This window comes from Doryrhamphus excisus, chromosome 7, assembly GCF_030265055.1.
Source record: "Doryrhamphus excisus isolate RoL2022-K1 chromosome 7, RoL_Dexc_1.0, whole genome shotgun sequence".
NCBI lineage: Eukaryota > Metazoa > Chordata > Actinopteri > Syngnathiformes > Syngnathidae > Doryrhamphus > Doryrhamphus excisus.
Genome location: NC_080472.1, coordinates 2139582 through 2162353, shown reverse-complemented (window position 1 = coordinate 2162353; position 22772 = coordinate 2139582). Strand labels below are relative to the sequence as shown.

The 22772-nt window shown below is 36.5% G+C and overlaps 1 protein-coding gene across 4 annotated transcripts in view; it reads right to left on the bottom strand.

Annotated features, from left to right (window-relative positions):
• The window catches only part of LOC131131935 (C-myc promoter-binding protein-like), an 82623-nt gene that overhangs the window by 41481 nt on the left and 18370 nt on the right, over positions 1-22772 (bottom strand). For 3 of the 4 annotated variants that reach the window (XR_009130278.1, XM_058077005.1, XM_058077003.1), the window contains exons 2-15: positions 16068-16398; positions 13578-13824; positions 13432-13501; positions 11944-12113; positions 10383-10672; positions 10151-10217; positions 9168-9226; positions 8931-9075; positions 7341-7516; positions 6903-7003; positions 6494-6709; positions 4791-4936; positions 3156-3194; positions 567-700 (exon numbers count right to left, since the gene is read on the bottom strand). Coding sequence is in view for 3 of the 4 variants with exons in the window: in XM_058077005.1 (XP_057932988.1) it covers positions 567-700; positions 3156-3194; positions 4791-4936; positions 6494-6709; positions 6903-7003; positions 7341-7516; positions 8931-9075; positions 9168-9226; positions 10151-10217; positions 10383-10672; positions 11944-12113; positions 13432-13501; positions 13578-13824; positions 16068-16375 (2168 nt within the window). In the remaining variant the exon portion in view is untranslated. The remainder of the gene's footprint in view (positions 1-566; positions 701-3155; positions 3195-4790; positions 4937-6493; positions 6710-6902; positions 7004-7340; positions 7517-8930; positions 9076-9167; positions 9227-10150; positions 10218-10382; positions 10673-11943; positions 12114-13431; positions 13502-13577; positions 13825-16067; positions 16399-22772) is intronic. The other variant, XM_058077006.1, reaches the window with a different exon arrangement.

The window sequence follows — 22772 nt, the reverse complement described above, 5'->3', positions numbered from 1 at the left end:
GTGAAGTTAAAATATCAAAGTAATATTAAAAAAAGTAGCATTTTTTTTTAATTACATGGAATGTCACAAGAATAATGCCAAAATATTATAGTAATAACATCATAATTACGAGAACAACATTTAAAAAAAAAAGATGAAATAGTTGGAAAAAAATAAACCAGGAAAAGGTAATAATTTTACAGGAAAAATAACAAAAATAATAATAATAAATATCATTTTTAAAAGCGTGAAGTTAAAATATCAAAGTAATATTAAAAAAAGTGGCAATTTTTTGAAAATTAGATGGAATGTCACAAGAATAATGCCAAAATATTATAGTAATAACATCATAATTACGAGAACAACATTTTAAAAAAAACATGAAATAGTTGGAAAAAAAAGTAAAATTTTACAAAATAAACTAAAAAAAAAAATTTTTTTGTATAAAAAAAAAAAAAAAAAAAGTGTTTTCACACACGATTGAAAACCCTACCACTAGTACTTCTGGGTCTTATCTTAAATTCTAAAATATTCTATATATTCACATAATATTTAGTTCTCTCGATTTTTTGTTAGTTTTGTTTTACCTGTAGCGTAAGGGATGCGCTTCGCCCTCAGGCAGGGGGGGCAGCTCTGGCGGTGTGATGAAGACCGTGTGCTCGCTACGATGGGGTTCATCCGTCTCGATCAACCTGGCCTCATCTGTTCTATCGCCATCTAGCTGCAGAGGAGTGTCAACGATGATATACCTTACATTACATTACCTTAACACTGCGTGAAAGTTCTCACGTCCCGTGTGGAAGTGGTAAGTTGTTAGTTTTGTAAGTTCAGGAGAAATGAATTTGAGGCTGACTGTTGAGCTCACTGGCTTGCTAGCTAGCAGTTATCTTGCGCTGTCTCCCTGTAGTGTTGCGATGTGGTGTAAATAATAGGAATATAAAGGTGGCCATATTGTAATCGTAATGTTATTATTATTATTATTATTATTCTCCCAATTGGAAGGCAATTTTGAGGCCCTTAACATGCCCAAAAACTCACAAATTTGCAAGCGGGCCAAATGTGGCCCGCAGGACACTAGTTTGAGGCCCCTGCCTTGATATGAAAGTTTAATGTTTGATATGGATGCTGTATGGTATCATGTACCCAGAAAAAAATTATTACGTTTGATTCATGTTCATGTTAAAGGTTAAATAACTGTTAATAGTTATCCTCCCTATCCGTGTGGAAGTGGTAAGTTTTGGGCTATTTAAGTTTAAAGGAAATAACTTGGAGGCTACCGTTTAGGTCGCTAGCTCTCTAGTTTGCGAGTTAGCATGTGTCTCAAGACCCTGCAGTTGCGCAATACGTTGTAAATAATGTTCATGTTAAAGGTTAAATAACTGTTAATAGTTATCCTCACTATCCGTGTGGAAGTGGTAAGTTTTTGGCGATTTAAGTTTAAAGGAAATAACTTGGAGGCTACCGTTTAGGTCGCTAGCTCTCTAGTTTGCGAGTTAGCATGTGTCTCAAGACCCTGCAGTTGCGCAATACGTTGTAAATAATGTTCATGTTAAAGGTTAAATAACTGTTAATAGTTATCCTCACTATCCGTGTGGAAGTGGTAAGTTTTTGGCAATTTAAGGTGAAAGGAAATGACTTGAAGGCTACCGTTTAGGTCGCTAGCGCTCTAGTTTGCGAGTTAGCATGTGTCTCAAGACCCTGCAGTTGCGCAATACGTTGTAAATAATGTTCATGTTAAAGGTTAAATAACTGTTAATAGTTATCCTCACTATCCGTGTGGAAGTGGTAAGTTTTTGGCTATTTAAGTTTAAAGAAAATAACTTGAAGGCTACCGTTTAGGTCGCTAGCTCTCTAGTTTGCGAGTTAGCATGTGTCTCAAGACCCTGCAGTTGCGCAATACGTTGTAAATAACGTTCATGTTAAAGGTTAAATAACTGTTAATAGTTATCCTAACTATCCGTGTGGAAGTGGTAAGTTTTTGGCTATTTAAGTTGAAAGGAAATAACTTGAAGGCTACCGTTTAGGTCGCTAGCGCTCTAGTTTGCGAGTTAGCATGTGTCTCAAGACCCTGCAGTTGCGCAATATGTTGTAAATAATGTTCATGTTAAAGGTTAAATAACTGTTAATAGTTATCCTCCCTATCCGTGTGGAAGTGGTAAGTTTTTGGCTATTTAAGTTTAAAGGAAATAACTTGAAGGCTACCGTTTAGGTGGCTAGCGCTCTAGTTTGCGAGTTAGCATGTGTCTCAAGACCCTGCAGTTGTGCAATATGTTGTAAATAATGTTCATGTTAAAGGTTAAATAACTGTTAATAGTTATCCTCCCTATCCGTGTGGAAGTGGTAAGTTTTTGGCTATTTAAGTTGAAAGGAAATAACTCGGAGGCTACCGTTTAGGTGGCTAGCTCTCTAGTTTGAGAGTTAGCATGTGTCTCAAGACCCTGCAGTTGCGCAATATGTTGTAAATAATGTTCATGTTAAAGGTTAAATAACTGTTAATAGTTATCCTCCCTATCCGTGTGGAAGTGGTAAGTTTTTGGCGATTTAAGTTGAAAGGAAATAACTTGGAGGCTACCGTTTAGGTCGCTAGCTCTCTAGTTTGCGAGTTAGCATGTGTCTCAAGAACCCTGCAGTTGCGCAATACGTTGTAAATAATGTTCATGTTAAAGGTTAAATAACTGTTAATAGTTATCCTCCCTATCCGTGTGGAAGTGGTAAGTTTTTTGGCTATTTAAGTTGAAAGGAAATAACTTGAAGGCTACCGTTTAGGTGGCTAGCGCTCTAGTTTGCGAGTTAGCATGTGTCTCAAGACCCTGCAGTTGCGCAATATGTTGTAAATAATGTTCATGTTAAAGGTTAAATAACTGTTAATAGTTATCCTCCCTATCCGTGTGGAAGTGGTAAGTTTTTGGCTAAATTTTATTTTAAAGCAAAGTTTTTTCATTTTTCTGTTTTTAATAAATGCGTTTTTTTTTTTTTTTTTGGAAAACCTGATGCGGCCCAGCCTCGCCCAGACCCTAGCTCCAGTGGCCCCCAGGTAAATTGAGTTTGAGACCCCTGATTTTAAAGCTTCTACCTGACGTTAATGTCTTTTGTTGTCGTTTGCATGACACAATTAATCATGGACGCCAATTACTAGACAAAGAAAACGGTAAACAAGAAGTAAAAAACAAACATACCTTGCTCCCTTTGTCAGCGCTCCGCTCCGAGCAGTACAACTGCTCACAAATAAAAAGGTAGAAGGGACGAGAAAAGACAATATTCAGGACAAAGATGTAGCATATGTAGCATTATGTAGCGTATATTAGTATCATCGGTCGAGCTGTTGCAAAATAATAACATATTTTGAAATTGTTTAATTAATGCAGACGCCTAACTAACTCCTAACTAACTCCTAAGTCCCGATACTTTCACTGTAAATCTCCTTGGACTTTATATTTTAGTGTTTTATGTCCATGCTTCCTTTTCTATACGGCTTGTTTTCATTAGGGTCAAAGGTGAGCTGGAGCCTATCCCAGCTAAGTTCAAGCGCAAAGGCAGGGTACACCCTCCGCTATAGTCAGTAGTCGATAGCAGCATGTAGAAGTTATAGATTCGGACATTTTTATTAAGCATCTTTGATACCCCCCAAAAAACTGTTTTTATTATTATTATTATTATTATTATTATTATTATTATTCATTCATTCATTTTCTACTGCTTTTTCCTCACGAGGGTCGCAGGGGTATGCTGGAGCCTATCCCAGCTGTCTTCAGGCGAGAGGCGGGGTACACCCTGGACTGGTGGCCAGCCAATCACAGGGCACATATAGACAAACAACCATTCACACTCACATTCATACCTATGGACAATTTGGAGTCGCTAATTAACCTAGCATGTTTTTTTTTTTGACTGTGGGAGGAAATCTGAGTACCCGGAGAAACATGCAAACTCCACAAAGAGATGGCCGAAGGTGGAATTGAACCCGCGTCTCCTAGCTGTGAAGTCTGCACGCTAACCACTCAACACCGTGCAGCCCATGATGGGAATAATAGTTGTTTTTTTTCCAAACTCATATTGGTACTTGTTTGTATATTTCTTATTATTCATACATTCATTTTCTACCGTTTCTCCTCACAAGGGTCGCGAGGGGTGCTGGAGCCTATCCCAGCTGTCTTGGGGCGAGAGGCGGGGTACACCCTGGACTGGTGGCCAGCCAATCACAGGGCACATATAGACAAACAACCATTCACACTCACATTCATACCTATGGACAATTTGGAGTCGCTAATTAACCTAGCATGTTTTTTTTGGAATGTGGGAGGAAACCGGAGTACCCGGAGAAAACCCACGCATGCACGGGGAGAACATGCAAACTCCACACAGAGATGGCCGAAGGTGGAATTGAACCCTGGTCTCCTAGCTGTGAGACTTACGCACTAACCACTCGTGCAGCCTTCCATTTATTCAGTTTGTCTATAAGGCAGGAGGACCATTGATCAAATTTACTTAAGATTTATCAGATCAACTGGTGGTCAGCCAATCACAGGGCACATATAGACAAACAACCATTCACACTCACATTCATACCTATGGACAATTTGGAGTCGCTAATTAACCTAGCATGTTTTTGGAATGTGGGAGGATACCGGAGTACCCGGAGAAAACCCACACATGCACGGGGAGAACATGCAAACTCCACACAGAGATGGCCGAAGGTGGAATTGAACCCTGGTCTCCTAGCTGTGAGGTCTGCGCGCTAACCACTAAACCGCCGTGCCGCCCCTGTTATTATTATTAATTATTATTATTATTATTATTATGATGAAACTCACCTTTTCCACACAGTCGTCAAAGAAGGCCAGACTAGCGTCTTTGTCGCTAACAAAGGAGCACTCCTCGATAAAATGGATGAACATCTGGGTTTTGGTCATCAGGGAGTAGAACTTCTGGTGGGAGCGGTCACGGCTCTTCAAGAATCCTGGAGAAATTAAAAATTAATAAGACTCAAAAACAAAAAAAAAGATGAAATAGTTGGAAAAAAAATAAACCAGGAAAAAGTTATAATTTTACAAGACTAATATCATATTGAGGAAAAATAACAATAAAAATAACAAAAATAATCATAATAAATATCATTTTTAAAAGCGTGAAGTTAAAAAAAAATCAAAGTAATATTAAAAAAAGTAGCAATTTTTTGAAAATCAGATGGAATGTCACAAGAATGATGCCAAAATATTATAGTAATAACATCATAATTACGAGAACAATATTTAAAAAAAAAGATGAAATAGTTGAAAAAAAAATAAACCGTGAAAAAGTTATAATTTTACAAGACTAATATCATATTGAGGAAAAATAACAATAAAAATAACAAAAATAATAATAATAATAAATATCATTTTTAAAAGCGTGAAGTTAAAAAAATCAAAGTAATATTAAAAAAGTAGCAAATTTTTGAAAATTACATGGAATGTCACAAGAATGATGCCAAAATATTATAGTAATAACATCATAATTACGAGAACAATGTTTTTTTTAAAAAAAAAAAAGATGAAATAGTTGCAAAAAAATAAACCAGGAAAAAGTTATAATTTTACAAGACTAATATCATATTTAGGAAAAATAACAATAAAAATAATAATAATAAATATCATTTTTAAAAGCGTGAAGTTAAGATATCAAAGTAATATTTTAAAAAGTAGCAATTTTTGAAATTTAGATGGAATGTCACAAGAATAATGCCAAAATATTAAAATTAAAAAAAGATGAAATAGTTGAAAAAAATATTATAGTAATAACATCATAATTACAAGAACAACATTTAAAAAAAAGATATGATAGTTGGAAAAAAACAGGAAAAAGTCATAATTTTACAAGACTAATATCATATTGAGGAAAAATAACAATAAAAATAATAATAATAAATATCATTTTTAAAAGCCTGAAGTTAAGATATCAAAGTAATATTAAAAAAGTAGCAATTTTTTGAAAATTAGATGGAATGCCACAAGAATAATGCCAAAATATTAAAATAAAAAAAAGATGAAATAGTTGAAAAAAATATTATAGTAATAACATCATAATTACAAGAACAACATTAAAAAAAAAAGATATGATAGTTGGAAAAAAAAGGAAAAAGTCATAATTTTACAAGACTAATATATTGAGGAAAAATAACAATAAAAATAATAATAATAAATATCATTTTTAAAAGCGTGAAGTTAAAATATCAAATATTAAAAAAGTAGCAATTTTTTGAAAATTAGATGGAATGTCACAAGAATAATGCCAAAATATTAAAATTTAAAAAAAAGATGAAATAGTTGGAAAAAATTACAGTATAGTGATAAAAAATATTAAGAGAAAAGTTATATTCTACAAAAAAAAAAGTCAAAATTTTACGAAAATAAACTACAAAAAAAAAAAAAAAAAGAGTTGAAAGGCTGTGATGGGTCACACTCCCAAGGACTTCTGGACACGTGGGTCCACATAAATAAAACCCAGCGTGCGACCGTGTTCCGCTTGTTTTCCATACCTTGGAGGTCAAAGAGTGAGCTGGCGTCTGTGGCTTTCTCAGACGGCGCCTGGGTTATGGGTCGCAGAAAGGAACGGTAGCCCTTTAAAATGGCCGCCATGAAGCGCAGAAAGGCTTCCTGGATCTCCAGCTCCACGGTGTTGACGCTCTTCCCGCAGCTCAACTCGGATAAATCCCTGACGGTGAACTCCAGCAGGCTGTCGGACTGGTCCTGACCTGAAGACAAAATAAGTGAGAGGCGGTTTCTGATCATCTGGAACTTAGTAGTTTTTGGTAGAGTTTTGTTTCAAACTAAAATCTGAACCACATAATTAACCCCATGAGGCGTTAATTTCTCCCAGAAAAGGAACGTCTGACTTGATGTACTTGATGTACTTGATGTAGTACTTGATGTACTTGATGTACTCACCATCAACCAGTTGCTGGTAGAGCGTGGTCAGCACATTCATAAGAATCTTACAAGCTTTCTTCGGTAAAATCTTCCACGTGAGCGTTCGCTTATCTTCGTTACTGGAAAAACAGACACGTAACACAACTTAGCCGTGGGCTAAGGGGGTGAGGGGCCAGTAAAAACATGCACTACAGTTGGGCCGGGGAGAGTTCATACCGCCCCGGACACCACCTTCTTGTTTTGCCATGAGTTTTTTTAAAAAAAACAACAAAAAAAAAACAATGGTGCTTCTTACCTTCTTTCCCATGAATTAACTTTCTCTGGCTCTGTTTTGCGTTATTTTGACCACGAGTGGTTAGCATGTAGGCTAGCATGTAGGTTAGCATGTAAGACTTTTACACCATGTACATCTGTACAATACTTTGTTTTTTATATTGCAGTATATATTGCACTCACTGGAATATGGTGCTGGTATCCAGGTCCACACAGCTCACATCGGGCGGTGGGTCATACAGTTCAAAGTAGCGGGAGTCCACCCCGACAATGAACGGGCACGGGGCGCTCAATACATCAGCCAGCGCCAGTGGGCACAGAGGAATATACGGGCACGGCCAGTGGAAGGGGAAGATCATCTGAAGGTTACAAAACAAATGTGGCGTTCATTCCGTTTGTATGAAATTAAACATCAAAGTATAAATTTAATTAATTCATCTCCAAACAGCTAAAATAATGCATAACGCTAAAAATAAGCAATTAGCTAAAAATGTCATCCAATACTTCTCTACAAGAGAGGAGAAATATGATCTCAGGGAAGAAGTACATTTCAAACACTTATATGCTAGGACTACGTTATGCTAGCCATAGCATTTCAGAAAAGAAAAAAAACTTAAACTATATTAGGAAAGCAGGAAGTGAACAAATGCAAAATACATAAAATAAAATACATAATATATATTATAAAATATAAATTAAAAAAAAATTAAAAAAATTAAAATTAATAAAATACATTTTAAAAACCCTTAAACTATATTAGGAAAGCAGGAAGTGAACAAATGCAAAATAAATAAAATATATAATATAGGATTATGAAATATAATAAAAATTAATAAAATACATTTTAAAAAACAAAAAAAACCTTAAACTATATTAGGAAAGCAGGAAGTGAACAAATGCAAAATACATAAAATAAAATATATAATATATGTTATAAAATATGAATTAAAAAAAATTAAATGAATAAAAATTTATAAAATACATTTAAAAAACAAAAAAAACCTTAAACTATATTAAGAAAGCAGGAAGTGAACAAATGCAAAATACATACAATAAAATATATAATATATATTATAAAATATGAATTATTATTTTTTAATTAAAATTAATAAAATACATTTAAAAACAAAAAACAATAACTATATTAGGAATGCAGGAAGTGAACAAATGCAAAATACATAAAATAAAATATATAGTATATATTATGAAATATAACTAAATTAATAAAATACATTTAAAAAAACAAAAAAAACCTTAAACTATATTAGGAAAGCAGGAAGTGAACAAATGCAAAATACATAAAATAAAATATATAATATATGTTATAGAATATAAATTAAAAAAATTAAAACATTAAAATTAAAATTAATAAAATACATTTTAAAAAACAAAAAAACCCTTAAACTATACTGGGAAAGCAGGAAGTGAACAAATGCAAAATACATGAAATCTAATATATATCTAATCTAATATATATTATAAAATATAAATTAAAAAAATTAAAACATTAAAATAAAAATTAATAAAATACATTAAAAATAAAAACTTTAATTATATTAGGAAAGCAGGAAGTGAACAAATGTAACAGTTACTGATTGTAAAAGTACCAGATGGAGGGGTAGGATTTAATAAGCTTTGCTTCTTCCTACTCCTTTTGGACATGTGGAACAGGGAACTGATTATGCGATGCATTCAATTGTAATCTGATTTGCATGTTCAAATGAAATGAAACCATTACCGTTACCATGACGATGTCACAACGTAGCAACTCACCGATACCAAAGCTTCAGTAACGCTGGTCAGTACGGCAGGTCGTAACGAATGGACCAGAATCTTCTGTTCGGTGACAGCAAACACCAGAAGAGTGACAGCGTTCGCTGGTCCCAGGTTCTGGAGCAATGTGGAAAATCGGCCACCACTTAAAAAAAAATAAAATAAAAAAATAAAAACATGCACATTTAATCAAATTTATAGAGCAATATTTCTCCGAAAACTCTTTAGTACTTGTACCTGAGTGGTAAAGGAGAAGACACCGGCTGGCTCAACATCAGGCTGTCATGAGGGGAAAGCTGTGAAAAAGGAGGAAAAAAAAGGATCCCTTAACACTTATCGTCAGTTATGATAATATTAATAATAATAATAATAATAATAATAATGATATTAATATTAATATTAATATTAATATTAATATTAATATTAATAATATTAATAATAATATTAATAATAATATTAATATTAATAATAATAATAATATTAATATTATTAATATTATTATTATTATTATTAATATTAATATTAATAATAATATTAATAATAATAATAATAACAATAATAATAACAATATCAATATTAATAATATTAATAATAATAATAATAATATTAATAATAATAATAATAATATTAATATATTAATAATAATAATATTAATAATATTAATATTAATAATACTTAGTTATACAGTAAACCTCGGATATATCGGACTCGGATATATCGGAAATTCGCTCACAACGGACAGATTAAAAAAGAACCGATTTTTCTGTAATGCATTTCCAATAAAAATTCATTGCATATATCGGATTTTTTTTATAACGGATTTCGCCTATTTCGGACAAAATCTCCAGTCCCGTTCCGATGCATTTCCATGAAATTTCCCTGGCATATATCGGATGGCCGCATCGTGGCGCTCCGATTCGCCAAATCGTGACCGAATCGCTATACGACGTCATTTGCAGCGTTTGCAGCGTTGCCTGCGCGTCCAGGTACATTGGAAACATAGTCAAGGAAGTGCCTTTTTATAACGGATAAAATCCCATTTACGCATATACCGGATATAAATCCCATATATGCGTAAAACGGACATTTTCCGGTATACGCATATAACGGATTTCGCTTATATCGGACAAAACCAGTGGGAACAATTGAATCCGATATATGCGAGGTTTACTGTAATAATACATAGTTATAACACGCATCCTTGGGCGGGCAGAGCTTACCTGTACTAGGATGCGAGGCCTCTGAGAGGAAGGGAAGGGAACTTTGTGCATAAAATGAGAAATGTGCCTGAGAAAAACAAATTCACATTTGAGTCCAATTACGAGCAGATATGATTAGATATATTCATCACGCAGCAGATTAACAGGACAATGTGAAACTAATATAAGGGAATAACTTTGATCGACTAAAAACGTTTGTTGTAAAAATACATAAATATTTCGTAGATCTCACTTCTCAATGGGGAGGGCATGCGGACCGGAGATGGAATAGCGGTAGAGGAAGGTGAGGAACTTTCGGAAAGCGTCAAAAAACGGCCAGTGAGAAAGCAGGCAGATGCATTTGTTGGTGTAAACGGAGGAGGAGGCGGTGGAAGGTGCGCCGTTTGTGACGTCGGCCGGGCTGTTGCAGTGGGGGGGGGGTTTGTGCGCATCCGTGTCGGGGAGGCCCAGCCGGGTGCGCTGTCCATCAGTCAGAGACTCTCGAGGGTAGGGCTCGTAGAACTGAATGGCGGCGCCGTATACCTGAAACCACGACATACGTACATTGGGGGGGTGGGGGGGGGGGATTAACAGATCGTGACCGTCAGAGTGTAATACGACCATCGCATCAATGCAGCGACATCATTTCCTTTCTTTTGTGTTCGAAGAAATATGATCTCAGGGAAGAAGTACATTAGAAACACTTCTATGCTAGGACTACGTTATGCTAGCCATAGCATTTCAGAAAAGAAAAAAAAAAAAAAATTAAACTATATTAGTAAAGCAGGAAGTGAACAAATGCAAAATACATAATATAAAATATATATTATGAAATATAATTAAAATTTATAAAAAATTATAAAATACATAAAAAAAACCTTAAACTATATTAGGAAAGCAGGAAGTGAACAAATGCAAAATACATAATATAAAATATATAATATATATTATGAAATATAATTAAAATTTATAAAAAAATATAAAATACATTAAAAAAAAACCTTAAACTATATTAGGAAAGCAGGAAGTGAACAAATGCAAAATACATAATATATAATATATATTATGATAAATAATTAAAATTAATAAAAATTAATAACATACATTTTAAAAAACAAAAAAAACTTAAACTATATTAGGAAAGCAGGAAGTGAACAAATGCAAAATACTTAAAATAAAATATATAATACATATTATAAAATATAAATTAAAAAAATTACAAATTTTAAATTACAAAAAATTAATAAAATACATTTTTAAAAAAAAACCTTAAACTATATTAGGAAAGCAGGAAGTGAACGAATGCAAAAAACATAAAATAAAATATATAATATATATTATAAAATATAAATTATAACTTGAAGGCTACCGTTTAGGTGGCTAGCGCTCTAGTTTGCGAGTTAGCATGTGTCTCAAGAACCCTGCAGTTGCGCAATACGTTGTAAATAATGTTCATGTTAAAGGTTAAATAACTGTTAATAGTTATCCTCCCTATCCGTGTGGAAGTGGTAAGTTTTTGGCTATTTAAGTTGAAAGGAAATAACTTGGAGGCTACCGTTTAGGTGGCTAGCGCTCTAGTTTGCGAGTTAGCATGTGTCTCAAGACCCCTGCAGTTGCGCAATATGTTGTAAATAATGTTCATGTTAAAGGTTAAATAACTGTTAATAGTTATCCTCCCTATCCGTGTGGAAGTGGTAAGTTTTTGGCTATTTAAGTTGAAAGGAAATAACTTGGAGGCTACCGTTTAGGTCGCTAGCTCTCTAGTTTGCGAGTTAGCATGTACCCAGAATCCAGAATCCAGACATCCACCCTACCTTCTCTCCAGAGGCTCCAGTTAGGACAAAAGTCGAGAAAACAGGCAGGGAGTATTTGGCGTTGATTGGCCAACACTCGATTGTGGCCCCCATGGGGAGGCAGAAGAGAGGGACGGATTCCGGCAGTGGGAAAGACTCGTAGTTCTCTTCTGGATATCTGCAGAATAATCCTTAGTGGGACGCAAATACAACAAAAAGTCCTGTGAGTGTCGAAAAAAAATGCAGAGCAATGCTTGCAACCATAAAAGATAATGTAGGCCAGGGGTGGGCAAACTACGGCCCGGGGGCCACATCCGGCCCGCCAAGTGTTTGAATACGGCCCGCCCAATCTTTCCAAAGTATTTCATTTAAACTCAACATACAACCTGGCATCATGGCCTGAGCCAATTGCGGTAAATTTTTTTTAAACTACCGTATTTTCCGGACTATAAGTCGTTCCGGAGTATAAGTCACACAATGCTAAGAATGCATAATTAAGTAGAAAAAACATACATAAGTCACATTTTTTGCAGGTAATTTATTTTTAACTACCGTATTTTCCGGACTATGAGTCGTTCCGGAGTATAAGTCGCACAAGGCCAAAAATGCTTAATTAGGTAGAGAAAAACATACATAAGTCGCGCTGGAGTATAAGTTGCATTTTTTGCGGGTAATTTATTTTTAACTACCGTATTTTCCAGACTATAAGTCGTTCCGGAGTATAAGTCGCACAAGGCCAAAAATGCATAATTAGGGAGAAAAAAACATACATAAGTCGCGCTGGAGTATAAGTCGCATTTTTTGCGGGTAATTTATTTTTAACTACCGTATTTTCCGGACTATAAGTCGTTCCGGAATATAAGTCGCACAAGGCCAAAAATGCATAATTAGGGAGAAAAAAAACATACATAAGTCGCACTGGAGTATAAGTCGCATTTTTTGCGGGTAATTTATTTTTAACTACCATATTTTCCGGACTATAAGTCGTTCCAGAGTATAAGTCGCACAAGGCAAAAAATGCATAATTAGGTAAAAAAAAAACATATATAAGTCGCGCTGGAATGTAAGTCGCATTTTTTGCGGGTAATTTATTTTTAACTACCGTATTTAACTACTCGTATTTACCGTATTTAATTACTCGTAATTCGGTAAGTGACAAAAAATAAAATACAAAATTTAAAAATCAAAAAAAGATTTTTTTTTTATTATATTAGGAAAGCAGGAAGTGAACAAATGTAATTAATGAAATGAAATTAGATATCGTACCGGCAATTCAATTGTCACCAAATGTCAAATTTCAAGTTTCATGACAGCAGATGCTACGCAGATCCACTTGTTGATTTCACTCAAGGACCCAGAGATAAAAAAATAAAATTTAAAAAATTGACAATAAAATAAAATAAAAACTTAAATTTAAATAAAAATTAGAAAAAAAACAAAAAAGTCGAAAAAAATTTTTACAAAAAAAACAAACTATATTAGGAAAGCAGGAAGTGGACAAATGTTTACCTGCTTTATATGCTATGGAGTTGGCTTTGGTCACAGACTTCTTATAACACAAGTACACAGAGGAGCCCCACTGAAAACAGAAACAGGAAATAGTGAGTCTATGCCGGAAACCCTTTTTTTTGGGGGGGGGTGAGGGGGGGTCTCACCAAAGTGCTGTTGAGATTCCTCTCCACCTTGCAGAAGGTGTGCGGAGGAGTCTCTCCTTTGCTTGGGACGATGATACAGATGTCGGTGACGGCCAGAGCGGCTCGTGGTTGGCTCTCGGGCGCCCGCTGGTACGTGACGTAGATACGCTGGGAGGAGTTCCCGCTGATGTTGGCCGGGCGACCTGAAGGCGTGGTCTGGATGAGGTGGCAGCCCTGCTTCAGACGCTCCTTCCACTCGAAGAGGACGCTGTTGGAAGGAGCAGACAAGGACAAGTCAGTCAAAGAAGACAAATAATTGTCCATAGGTATGAATGTGAGTGTGAATGGTTGTTTGTCTTTATGTGCCCTGTGATTGGCTGGCCACCAGTCCAGGGTGTACCCCGCCTACAGTCGTCCCTCTACATTGGCTATGACAAACATTGCATGACATGAGATAAAGTACAAAAGGTTGTCCTCTCATTTAGTGTGGAAGTGGTAAATTTATTTTCTTTGTTCCTCGACCTCACTTCATTTGAAAAACTTTTTTTGATCTTAGAATAAGTTATTTGGAGGCTAACCGGTTAGCTTAGTAGGCGGCTATGCTAGCAGTGTTGATCCTGTTGCCTGCGCAATGTGACGTAAACAAAGAATAATAGCGTAAAAGTGACTTTTGAAGTGTTATTTCACGTCATCAGCTAATAATGTTAGCGCGCAGGCCACACAGCTAGGAGACCAGGGTTCAATTCCACCCTCGGCCATCTCTGTGTGGAGTTTGTTTTTCTCCGGGTACTCCGTTTTCCTCCCACATTCCAAAAACATGCTAGGTTAATTAGCCACTCCAAATTGTCCATAGGTATGAATGTGAGTGTGAATGGTTGTTTGACTATATGTGCCCTGTGATTGGCTGGCCACCAGTCCAGGGTGTACCCCCCCCCTCTACAGTCGTCCCTTTACATTGGCTATGACAAACATTGCATGACATGAGATCGAGTGCAAAAGGTTGTCCTCTCATTTAGTGTGGAAGTGGTATTTTTTTTTATTCTTTGTCCCTCGACCTCACTTCATTTGAAATACTTTTTTGATCTTAGAATAAGTTATTTGGAGGCTAACCGGTTGGCTTAGTAGGCGGCTATGCTAGCAGTGTCGATCCTGTTGCCTGCGCAATGTGATGTAAACAAAGAATAATAGTGTAAAAGTGACTTTTGAAGTGTTATTTCACGTCATCAGCTAATAATGTTAGCGCACGCGTTTTGGGCGATTTAAGTTGAAAGGAAATAACTTGGAGGCTACCGTTTAGGTAGCTAGCGCTCTAGTTTGCAAGTTAGCATGTGTCTCAAGAACCCTGCAGTTGCGCAATACATTGTAAATAATGTTCATGTTAAAGGTTAAATAACTGTTAATAGTTATCCTCCCTATCCGTGTGGAAGTGGTAAGTTTTTGGCCATTTAAGTTGAAAGGAAATAACTTGGAGGCTACCGTTTAGGTCGCTAGCGCTCTAGTTTGCGAGTTAGCATGTGTCTCAAGACCCCTGCAGTTGCGCAATATGTTGTAAATAATGTTCATGTTAAAGGTTAAATAACTGTTAATAGTTATCCTCCCTATCCGTGTGGAAGTGGTAAGTTTTCTGCGCAATGTGATGTAAACAAAGAATAATAGTGTAAAAGTGACTTTTGAAGTGTTATTTCACGTCATCAGCTAATAATATTAGCGCGCAGGCCACACAGCTAGGAGACCAGAGTTCAATTCCACCCTCGGCCATCTCTGTGTGGAGTTTGTTTTTCTGCGGGTACTCCGGTTCCCTCCCACATTCCAAAAACATGCTAGGTTAATTAGCGACTCCAAATTGTCCATAGGTATGAATGTGAGTGTGAATGGTTGTTTGTCTATATGTGCCCTGTGATTGGCTGGCCACCAGTCCAGGGTGTACCCCCCCCTCTACAGTCGTCCCTCTACATTGGCTATGACAAACATTACATGACATGAGATCGAGTGCAAAAGGTTGTCCTCTCATTTAGTGTGGAAGTGGTAAAAAATTGTTTTGCTTCTTTGTCCCTCGACCTCACTTCACTTCACTTGAAATACTTTTTTGAGCTCAGAATAAGTTATTTGGAAGCTAACCGGTTAGCTTAGTAGGCGGCTATGCTAGCAGTGTAGATCCTGTTGCCTGCGCAATGTGATGTAAACAAAGAATAATAGTGTAAAAGTGACTTTTGGAGTGTTATTGAGGGCTCTAATAATGTTAGCGCGCAGGCCTCACAGCTAGGAGACCCGGGTTCAATTCCACCCTCGGATATCTCTGTGTGGAGTTCTCCCCCCGTGCATGCGTGGGTTTTCTCCGGGTACTCCGGTTTCCTCCCACATTCCAAAAACATGCTAGGTTAATTAGCGACTCCAAATTGTCCATAGGTATGAATGTGAGTGTGAATGGTTGTTTGACTATATGTGCCCTGTGATTGACTGGCCACCAGACAGCTGGGATAGGCTCTGGCATTTTTTTTTCCCCCCACTTACCCCAAGTCAGTGAGCGGTGGCTTGTCACAACCTCGCCTATAGCACAGGAAGACCTGGGGTGCCATGAGCCCCCCATTATTGAAGTCGGCCGAATGGCCGTTTGGTGTGGTCTCAATGCACGTGAACCCCGGGGGCACCTCGTCGCCCATGGAGCGGATCACCACAGCCACGTCGGTGACGGGCGCCTTGGGCTTGGCGGTTTTGTGGCAGGCGTCATCAAAGTGGATCTCCCGGTCCAAAGGCTTGGATGAATCCGTGAGTCCCGCCACCACAAAGTAGTCAGCGACACGAGGGCCTTTGTCCTCCATCTTTTCCCATTCCCGCCAAGCGCCTGGAATGCATAAGACGGATATTTCATACAGTAAGAGAGACCTATGCTGCACACGTCCGGAGTCGGGATCTCAAATGTAATGGTAATGGTAATGGTAATGGTAATGGTAATGGTTTAATTTCATTTGAACATGCATCAGATTACAATTGAATGCATCCCAAAATCAGTTCACAGTTCCACATGTCCAAAAGGAGTAGGAAGAAGCAAAGCTTATTAAATCCTACCCCTCCATCTGGTACTTTTACATTTGTTCACTTCCTGCTTTCCTAATATAATTTAAGTGACTTATTTATTTTATTTTAATTTTATTTTAGTTTCATTTTAGTTTCGTTTTAGTTTCGTTTTAGTTTCATTGTAGTTTCATTGTAGTTTCAGTTTCAGTTTCAGTTTGTTTAGTTTAGTTTAGTTTAGTTTAGTTTAGTTTAGTTTAGTTTAGTTTAGTTTAGTTTAGTTTAGTTTAGTTTAGTTTAGTTTAGTTTAGTTTAGTTTTAGTTTAGTTTTAGTTTAGTTTTAGTTTAGTTTTATTTTACTTTTTATTTTAGTTTTATTTTACTTTTTATTTTAGTTTTATTTTACTTTTTATTTTAGTTTCATTTTAGTTTCATTTTAGTTTTATTTTACTTTTATTTTATTTTACTTTTTATTTTAGTTTCATTTTAGTTTCATTTTACTTTTATTTTACTTTTTATTTTAGATTTATTTTACTTTTTATTTTAGTTTTATTTTATTTTACTTTTTATTAGGGTTTTATTTTATTTTACTTTTTATTTTAGTTTCATTTTAGTTTTATTTTATTTTACTTTTTATTTTAAAGTCCGAGCATAGAATTGTTTCAGATTTAGTTCTTCCCTGAGATCATATTTCTCCTCTCTTGTAGAGAAGTATTGGATGACATTTTTAGCTAATTGCTTATTTTTAGCCTTATGCATTATTTTAGCTGTTTGAAGATGAACTATATCAGCAAGTTGAAGTATTTGTGATTTTAGAAATAAGGAGTTAGTATGTTCTCTGTAGGCGGCATTATGAATGATCCTTACTGACCAAATGTAAGCAAGAAAATTGTTTTATTTATTTTTAGCCGAATGGTGCAGCGTTACGGCATAAACACAAAGAAGAGACATGCCACACACACACACACACACACACACACGACAATGTCAAGGACTTTTTTTTTTACAAAGCACGTCCAACCTTTGAAATGCTCAAGTCGTAAAGAAGAAATACATCTGCTGTGGTGTTTTTCATTTTGCAGCTTTTTTTGCGGCCGGAGTTATTGTCTGCGACAGGATGTAGTTGAATGTGTCTCGGATTAAAAATGAACTTAACGACCTCGGCGCTTTGCTCATCGTGAAGTCATGCAAAACGTAGCTTCGCTCTAAGTTCAAAAATTAATACGGTCCCATTAAAGTCCTTGACAAAGCTACTGTGGCCATTATTAAGCTGACCATGAGGTCAAAGTTGACATCAGCTTCAACGTGGAGACACTTCATTAAGAGCTACCTTAAGAAATACAGTGTTCTTCCTGTTCTTAATATGGTCATCTCACCTCGTACTTTGGTACTTGACAAAAATAAAAAAAAAATTTAAAAAAATTTAATTTAAAAAAACTATATTAGGAAAGCAGGAAGTGAACAAATGTAACAGTTACTGATTGTAAAAGTACCAGATGGAGGGGTAGATAAAAAATAAAAATACATTTTGAAAAAAATAAAATAAAAACTTAAATTAAACTTAATTTTAAATAATAATTAGAAAAAAAATTTTGAATTTTTTTTTTACAAAAAAAACAAACTATATTAGGAAAGCAGGAAGTGAACAAATGTAACAGTTACTGATTGTAAAAGTACCAGATGGAGGGGTAGATAAAAAATAAAAATAAATTTTGAAAAAAAATAAAATAAAAACTTAAATTAAACTTAATTTTAAATAAAAATTAGAAAAAAAATTTTGAATTTTTTTTTTTTTACAAAAAAAACAAACTATATTAGGAAAGCAGGAAGTGAACAAATGTAACAGTTAGTGATTGTAAAAGTACCAGATGGAGGGATAGGATTTAATAAACTTTGCTTCTTCCTACTCTTTTTGGACATGTGGAACACTGAAATTAGGTATCGTCAAATTGTCAAAATTGTCAAAATGTCAAAATTGTCAAATTGTCAAATTTCAAGTATTGACCGAAGTATTGAGAGCTTTGCCCTTCAGCACGATGCTCAAATATGGCGATCGTACGACTGCAGATGCTCCGCTGATCCACTTGTTGATTTCACTCAAGAACCAGAGGTAAAAAATAAAAATAAAAAATTTACAAAAATAAAATAAAAACTTAAATTTAAATAAAAATGAGAAAAAAACAAAAAATTGACAAAAACTTTTTTACAAAAAAAAAAACTATATTAGGAAAGCAGGAAGTGAACAAATGTAACAGTTAGTGATTGTAAAAGTACCAGATGGAGGGGTAGGATTTAATAAGCTTTGCTTCTTCCTACTCCTTTTGGACATGTGGAACGCTGAAATTAGGTATCGTACCGGCGATTCAATTGTCACCAAATGTCAAATTGACAAAAAAAATAAAATAAAAACTTAAATAAAATTCAGAAAAAAAACAAAAAACTTTAAAAAAAAATTACAAAAAACAAACAATTAGGAAAGCAGGAAGTGAACAAATGTAACAGTTACTGATTGTAAAAGTACCGGCGATTCAATTGTCACCAAATGTCAAATTGACAAAAAAAAATAAAATAAAAACTTAAATTAAATTTAAATAAAAATTAGAAAAAAAAATGTACACATTTTTTTTACAAAATCAAACAAACTATATTAGGAAAGCAGGAAGTGAGCAAATGTAACAGTTACTGATTGTAAAAGTACCAGATGGAGGTGTAGGATTTAATAAGCTTTGCTTCTTCCTACTCCTTTTGGACATGTGGAACTGGGAACTGATTATGTGATGCATTCAATTGTAATCTGATGCATGTTCAAATGAAATTCAACCATTACCATAAATATGCAACAATATTTGGAATCCCAACTATATCATGAGGTTTTTGACACAAAAGTAAAATACTCAGCTCAGATATAATTAGTATGCACACATCCGCCAAGTGCTTTAGCCACCCAAAGACCATTTCATTGGAAACAGATTTCATAAGCACGTCTACCCAATTGTATTCCCAATTCCACAGGACGTCTACAATTCCAAACATATTGAGTAAGAGGGTGTGGGGCGCCACGGCGTTTCATTAGCGAGGCGTCCTGTCCTGTGCTGCCTACTCCATTTTGGTACATCGAGACAAGCGCAGGCGCACCACCTCATCAGCTGCATCAAATGACAATGTGTCCTTGCTACTGTAATTATTAATGTTAATAATTCATAGTCTGGGGAATTGTTAGTGTACTCGTGTAACCAGTTCTGCTTCCAAAATTTTATTTATTTTTGCCTCAAAAGGCCCACAGCTTGTCCTCCCCCCTGGGTGGACGTTAACCGAGGTTAACCATTTAACATGTGCTGCACGGTGGACGAGTGGTTAGCGTCACAGGTCTCACAGCTAGGAGACCCGAGTTCAATTCCACCCTCGGCCATCAAGCATGCTATAACAAACATTACATGACATGAGATTGAGTGCAAAAGGTTGTCCTCTCATTTAGTGTGGAAGTGGTAATTTTTTTTTTTTTTGCTTCTTTGTCCCTCGACCTCACTTTTTTGATCTTAGAATAAGTTATTTGGAGGCTAACTGGTTAGCTTAGTAGGCGGCTATGCTAGCAGTGTTGATCCTGTTGCCTGCGCAATGTGATGTAAACAAAGAATAATAGTGTAAAAGTGACTTTTGGAGTGTTATTTCATGTCTTCAGGGCTATAATAATGTTATACACAGCTAGGAGACCCGAGTTCAATTCCACCCTCGGCCATCTCTGTGTGGAGTTTGCATGTCCCCCCCCCCCCCGTGCATGCAGGGGTTTTTCTCCGGGTACTCCGGTTTCCTCCCACATTCACAAAAACATGCTAGGTTAATTAGCGACTCCAAATTGTCCATAGGTATGAATGTGAGTGTGAATGGTTGTTTGTCTATATGTGCCCTGTGATTGGCTGGCCACCAGTCCAGGGTGTACCCCCCCTTACAGTCGTCCCTCTACATTGGCTATGACAAACATTGCATGACATGAGATCGAGTGCAAAAGGTTGTCCTCTCATTTAGTGTGGAAGTGGTAATTTTTTTTGCTTCTTTGTCCCTCGACCTCACTTTTTTGATCTTAGAATACGTTATTTGGAGGCTAACTGGTTAGCTTAGTAGGCGGCTATGCTAGCAGTGTTGATCCTGTTGCCTGCGCAATGTGATGTAAACAAAGAATAATAGCGTAAAAGTGACTTTTGGAGTGTTATTTCATGTCTTCAGGGCTATAATAATGTTATACACAGCTAGGTGACCTGAGTTCAATTCCACCCTCGGCCATCTCTGTGTGGAGTTTGCATGTTCTCCCCCCCCGTGCATGCGGGGGTTTTCTCCGGGTACTCCGGTTTCCTCCCACATTCCAAAAACATGCTAGGTTAATTAGCGACTCCAAATTGTCCATAGGTATGAATGTGAGTGTGAATGGTTGTTTGTCTATATGTGCCCTGTGATTGGCTGGCCACCAGTCCAGGGTGTACCCCCCCTACAGTCGTCCCTTTACATTGGCTATGACAAACATTGCATGACATGACGTCGAGTGCAAAAGGTTGTCCTCTCATTTAGTGTGGAAGTGGTAATTTTTTTTTGCTTCTTTGTCCCTCGACCTCACTTCATTTGAAAGACTTTTTTGATGTTAGAATACGTTATTTGGAGGCTAAGTACAAGTTATTAGACTACTTGACTTCGTTGTAATTGTCATTATAATTCTACATCATAATTGACTTCCCATTATTATTATTATTATTATGACTATTATAGTTATATACTGTAAATATATACGTAGGTCCCGCAGAGAAAACAGAACATGGTGGGATTGTAGACGTCCTTACGTTGTGGATGTGCCACAGCACTGCTGCTTCAGTTTCAATTGTATTTTTAGCTTAGAGACAGCATGGGACGCATGAATGTCATTCTTTGCCCCGTCATGTGGCTCTCGTACAGGGAGGTGTCACTGTACAGCTTGACTCTACTTCAGGCTTTGAATACAAAGTCATAGCAAATATGTATTTGTTATGGAAATGCTAACCAAACTCAGACTGGGAACTGATTCATTCATTCGTTTTCTAACGCTTTTCCTCACAAGGGTCGCAGGGGGGTGCTGGAGCCTATCCCAGCTGTCTTTTGGGGGCGAGAGGCAGGGTACACCCTGGACTGGTGGCCAGCCAATCACAGGGCACATATAGACAAACAACCATTCACACTCACATTCATACCTATGGACAATTTGGAGTCGCTAATTAACCTAGCATGTTTTTGGAATGTGGGAGGAAACCGGAGTACCCGGAGAAAAACCCCCGCATGCACGGGGGGAGAACATGCAAACTCCACACAGAGATGGCCGCGGGTGGAATTGAACTCTGGTCTCCTAGCGGTGAGGCCTGCGCGCTAAAATTATTATAGCCACTCCAAAAGTCACTTTTACACTATTATTCTTTGTTTACATCACATTGCGCAGGCAACAGGATCAACACTGCTAGCATAGCCGCCTACTAAGCTAACCAGTTAGCCTCCAAATAACTTCTAATTCTAAGATCAAAAAAGTCTTTCAAATGAAGTGAGGTCGAGGGACAAAGAAGCAAAAAGAATGTTACCACTTCCACACTAAACGAGAGGATAACCTTTTGCACTCGATCTCATGTCATGCAATGTTCGTCATAGCCAATGTATAAAGGGACGACTGTAGGGGGGGTACACCCCGGACTGGTGGCCATAGCCAATCACAGGGCACATATAGACAAACAACCATTCACACTCACATTCATACCTATGGACAATTTGGAGTCGCTAATTAACCTAGCATGTTTTTGGAATTACCCGGAGAAAACCCACGCATGCACGGGGAGAACATGCAAACCCCACAAAGAGATGGCCAAGAGTGGAATTGAACTCGGGTCTCCTTGCTGTGAGGCCTGTGCGCTAACCACTAGGCCACCGTGCAGCCTTCAATTTAGTCATGTTTGTTCTTCCTGAATCTGCACTCTCAGCATCATTCATTCATTCATTCATTTTCTACCATGAGGCCTGCACGCTAACCACTCGTCTGCCAGACACGCAGAGTTCCAGGATAAAGTTCCAGGATAAAGTTCCAGGGTGAAGGCTGTAGCGAGGCGTCCAACTGGTTTGTGTTTATGTTCTTATGTTCAAATTCCTTTTTTTTTTTTCACCTCAGCTGTGGTCGTCCTCTCAGCTCTTTGTCTATACAGCTGG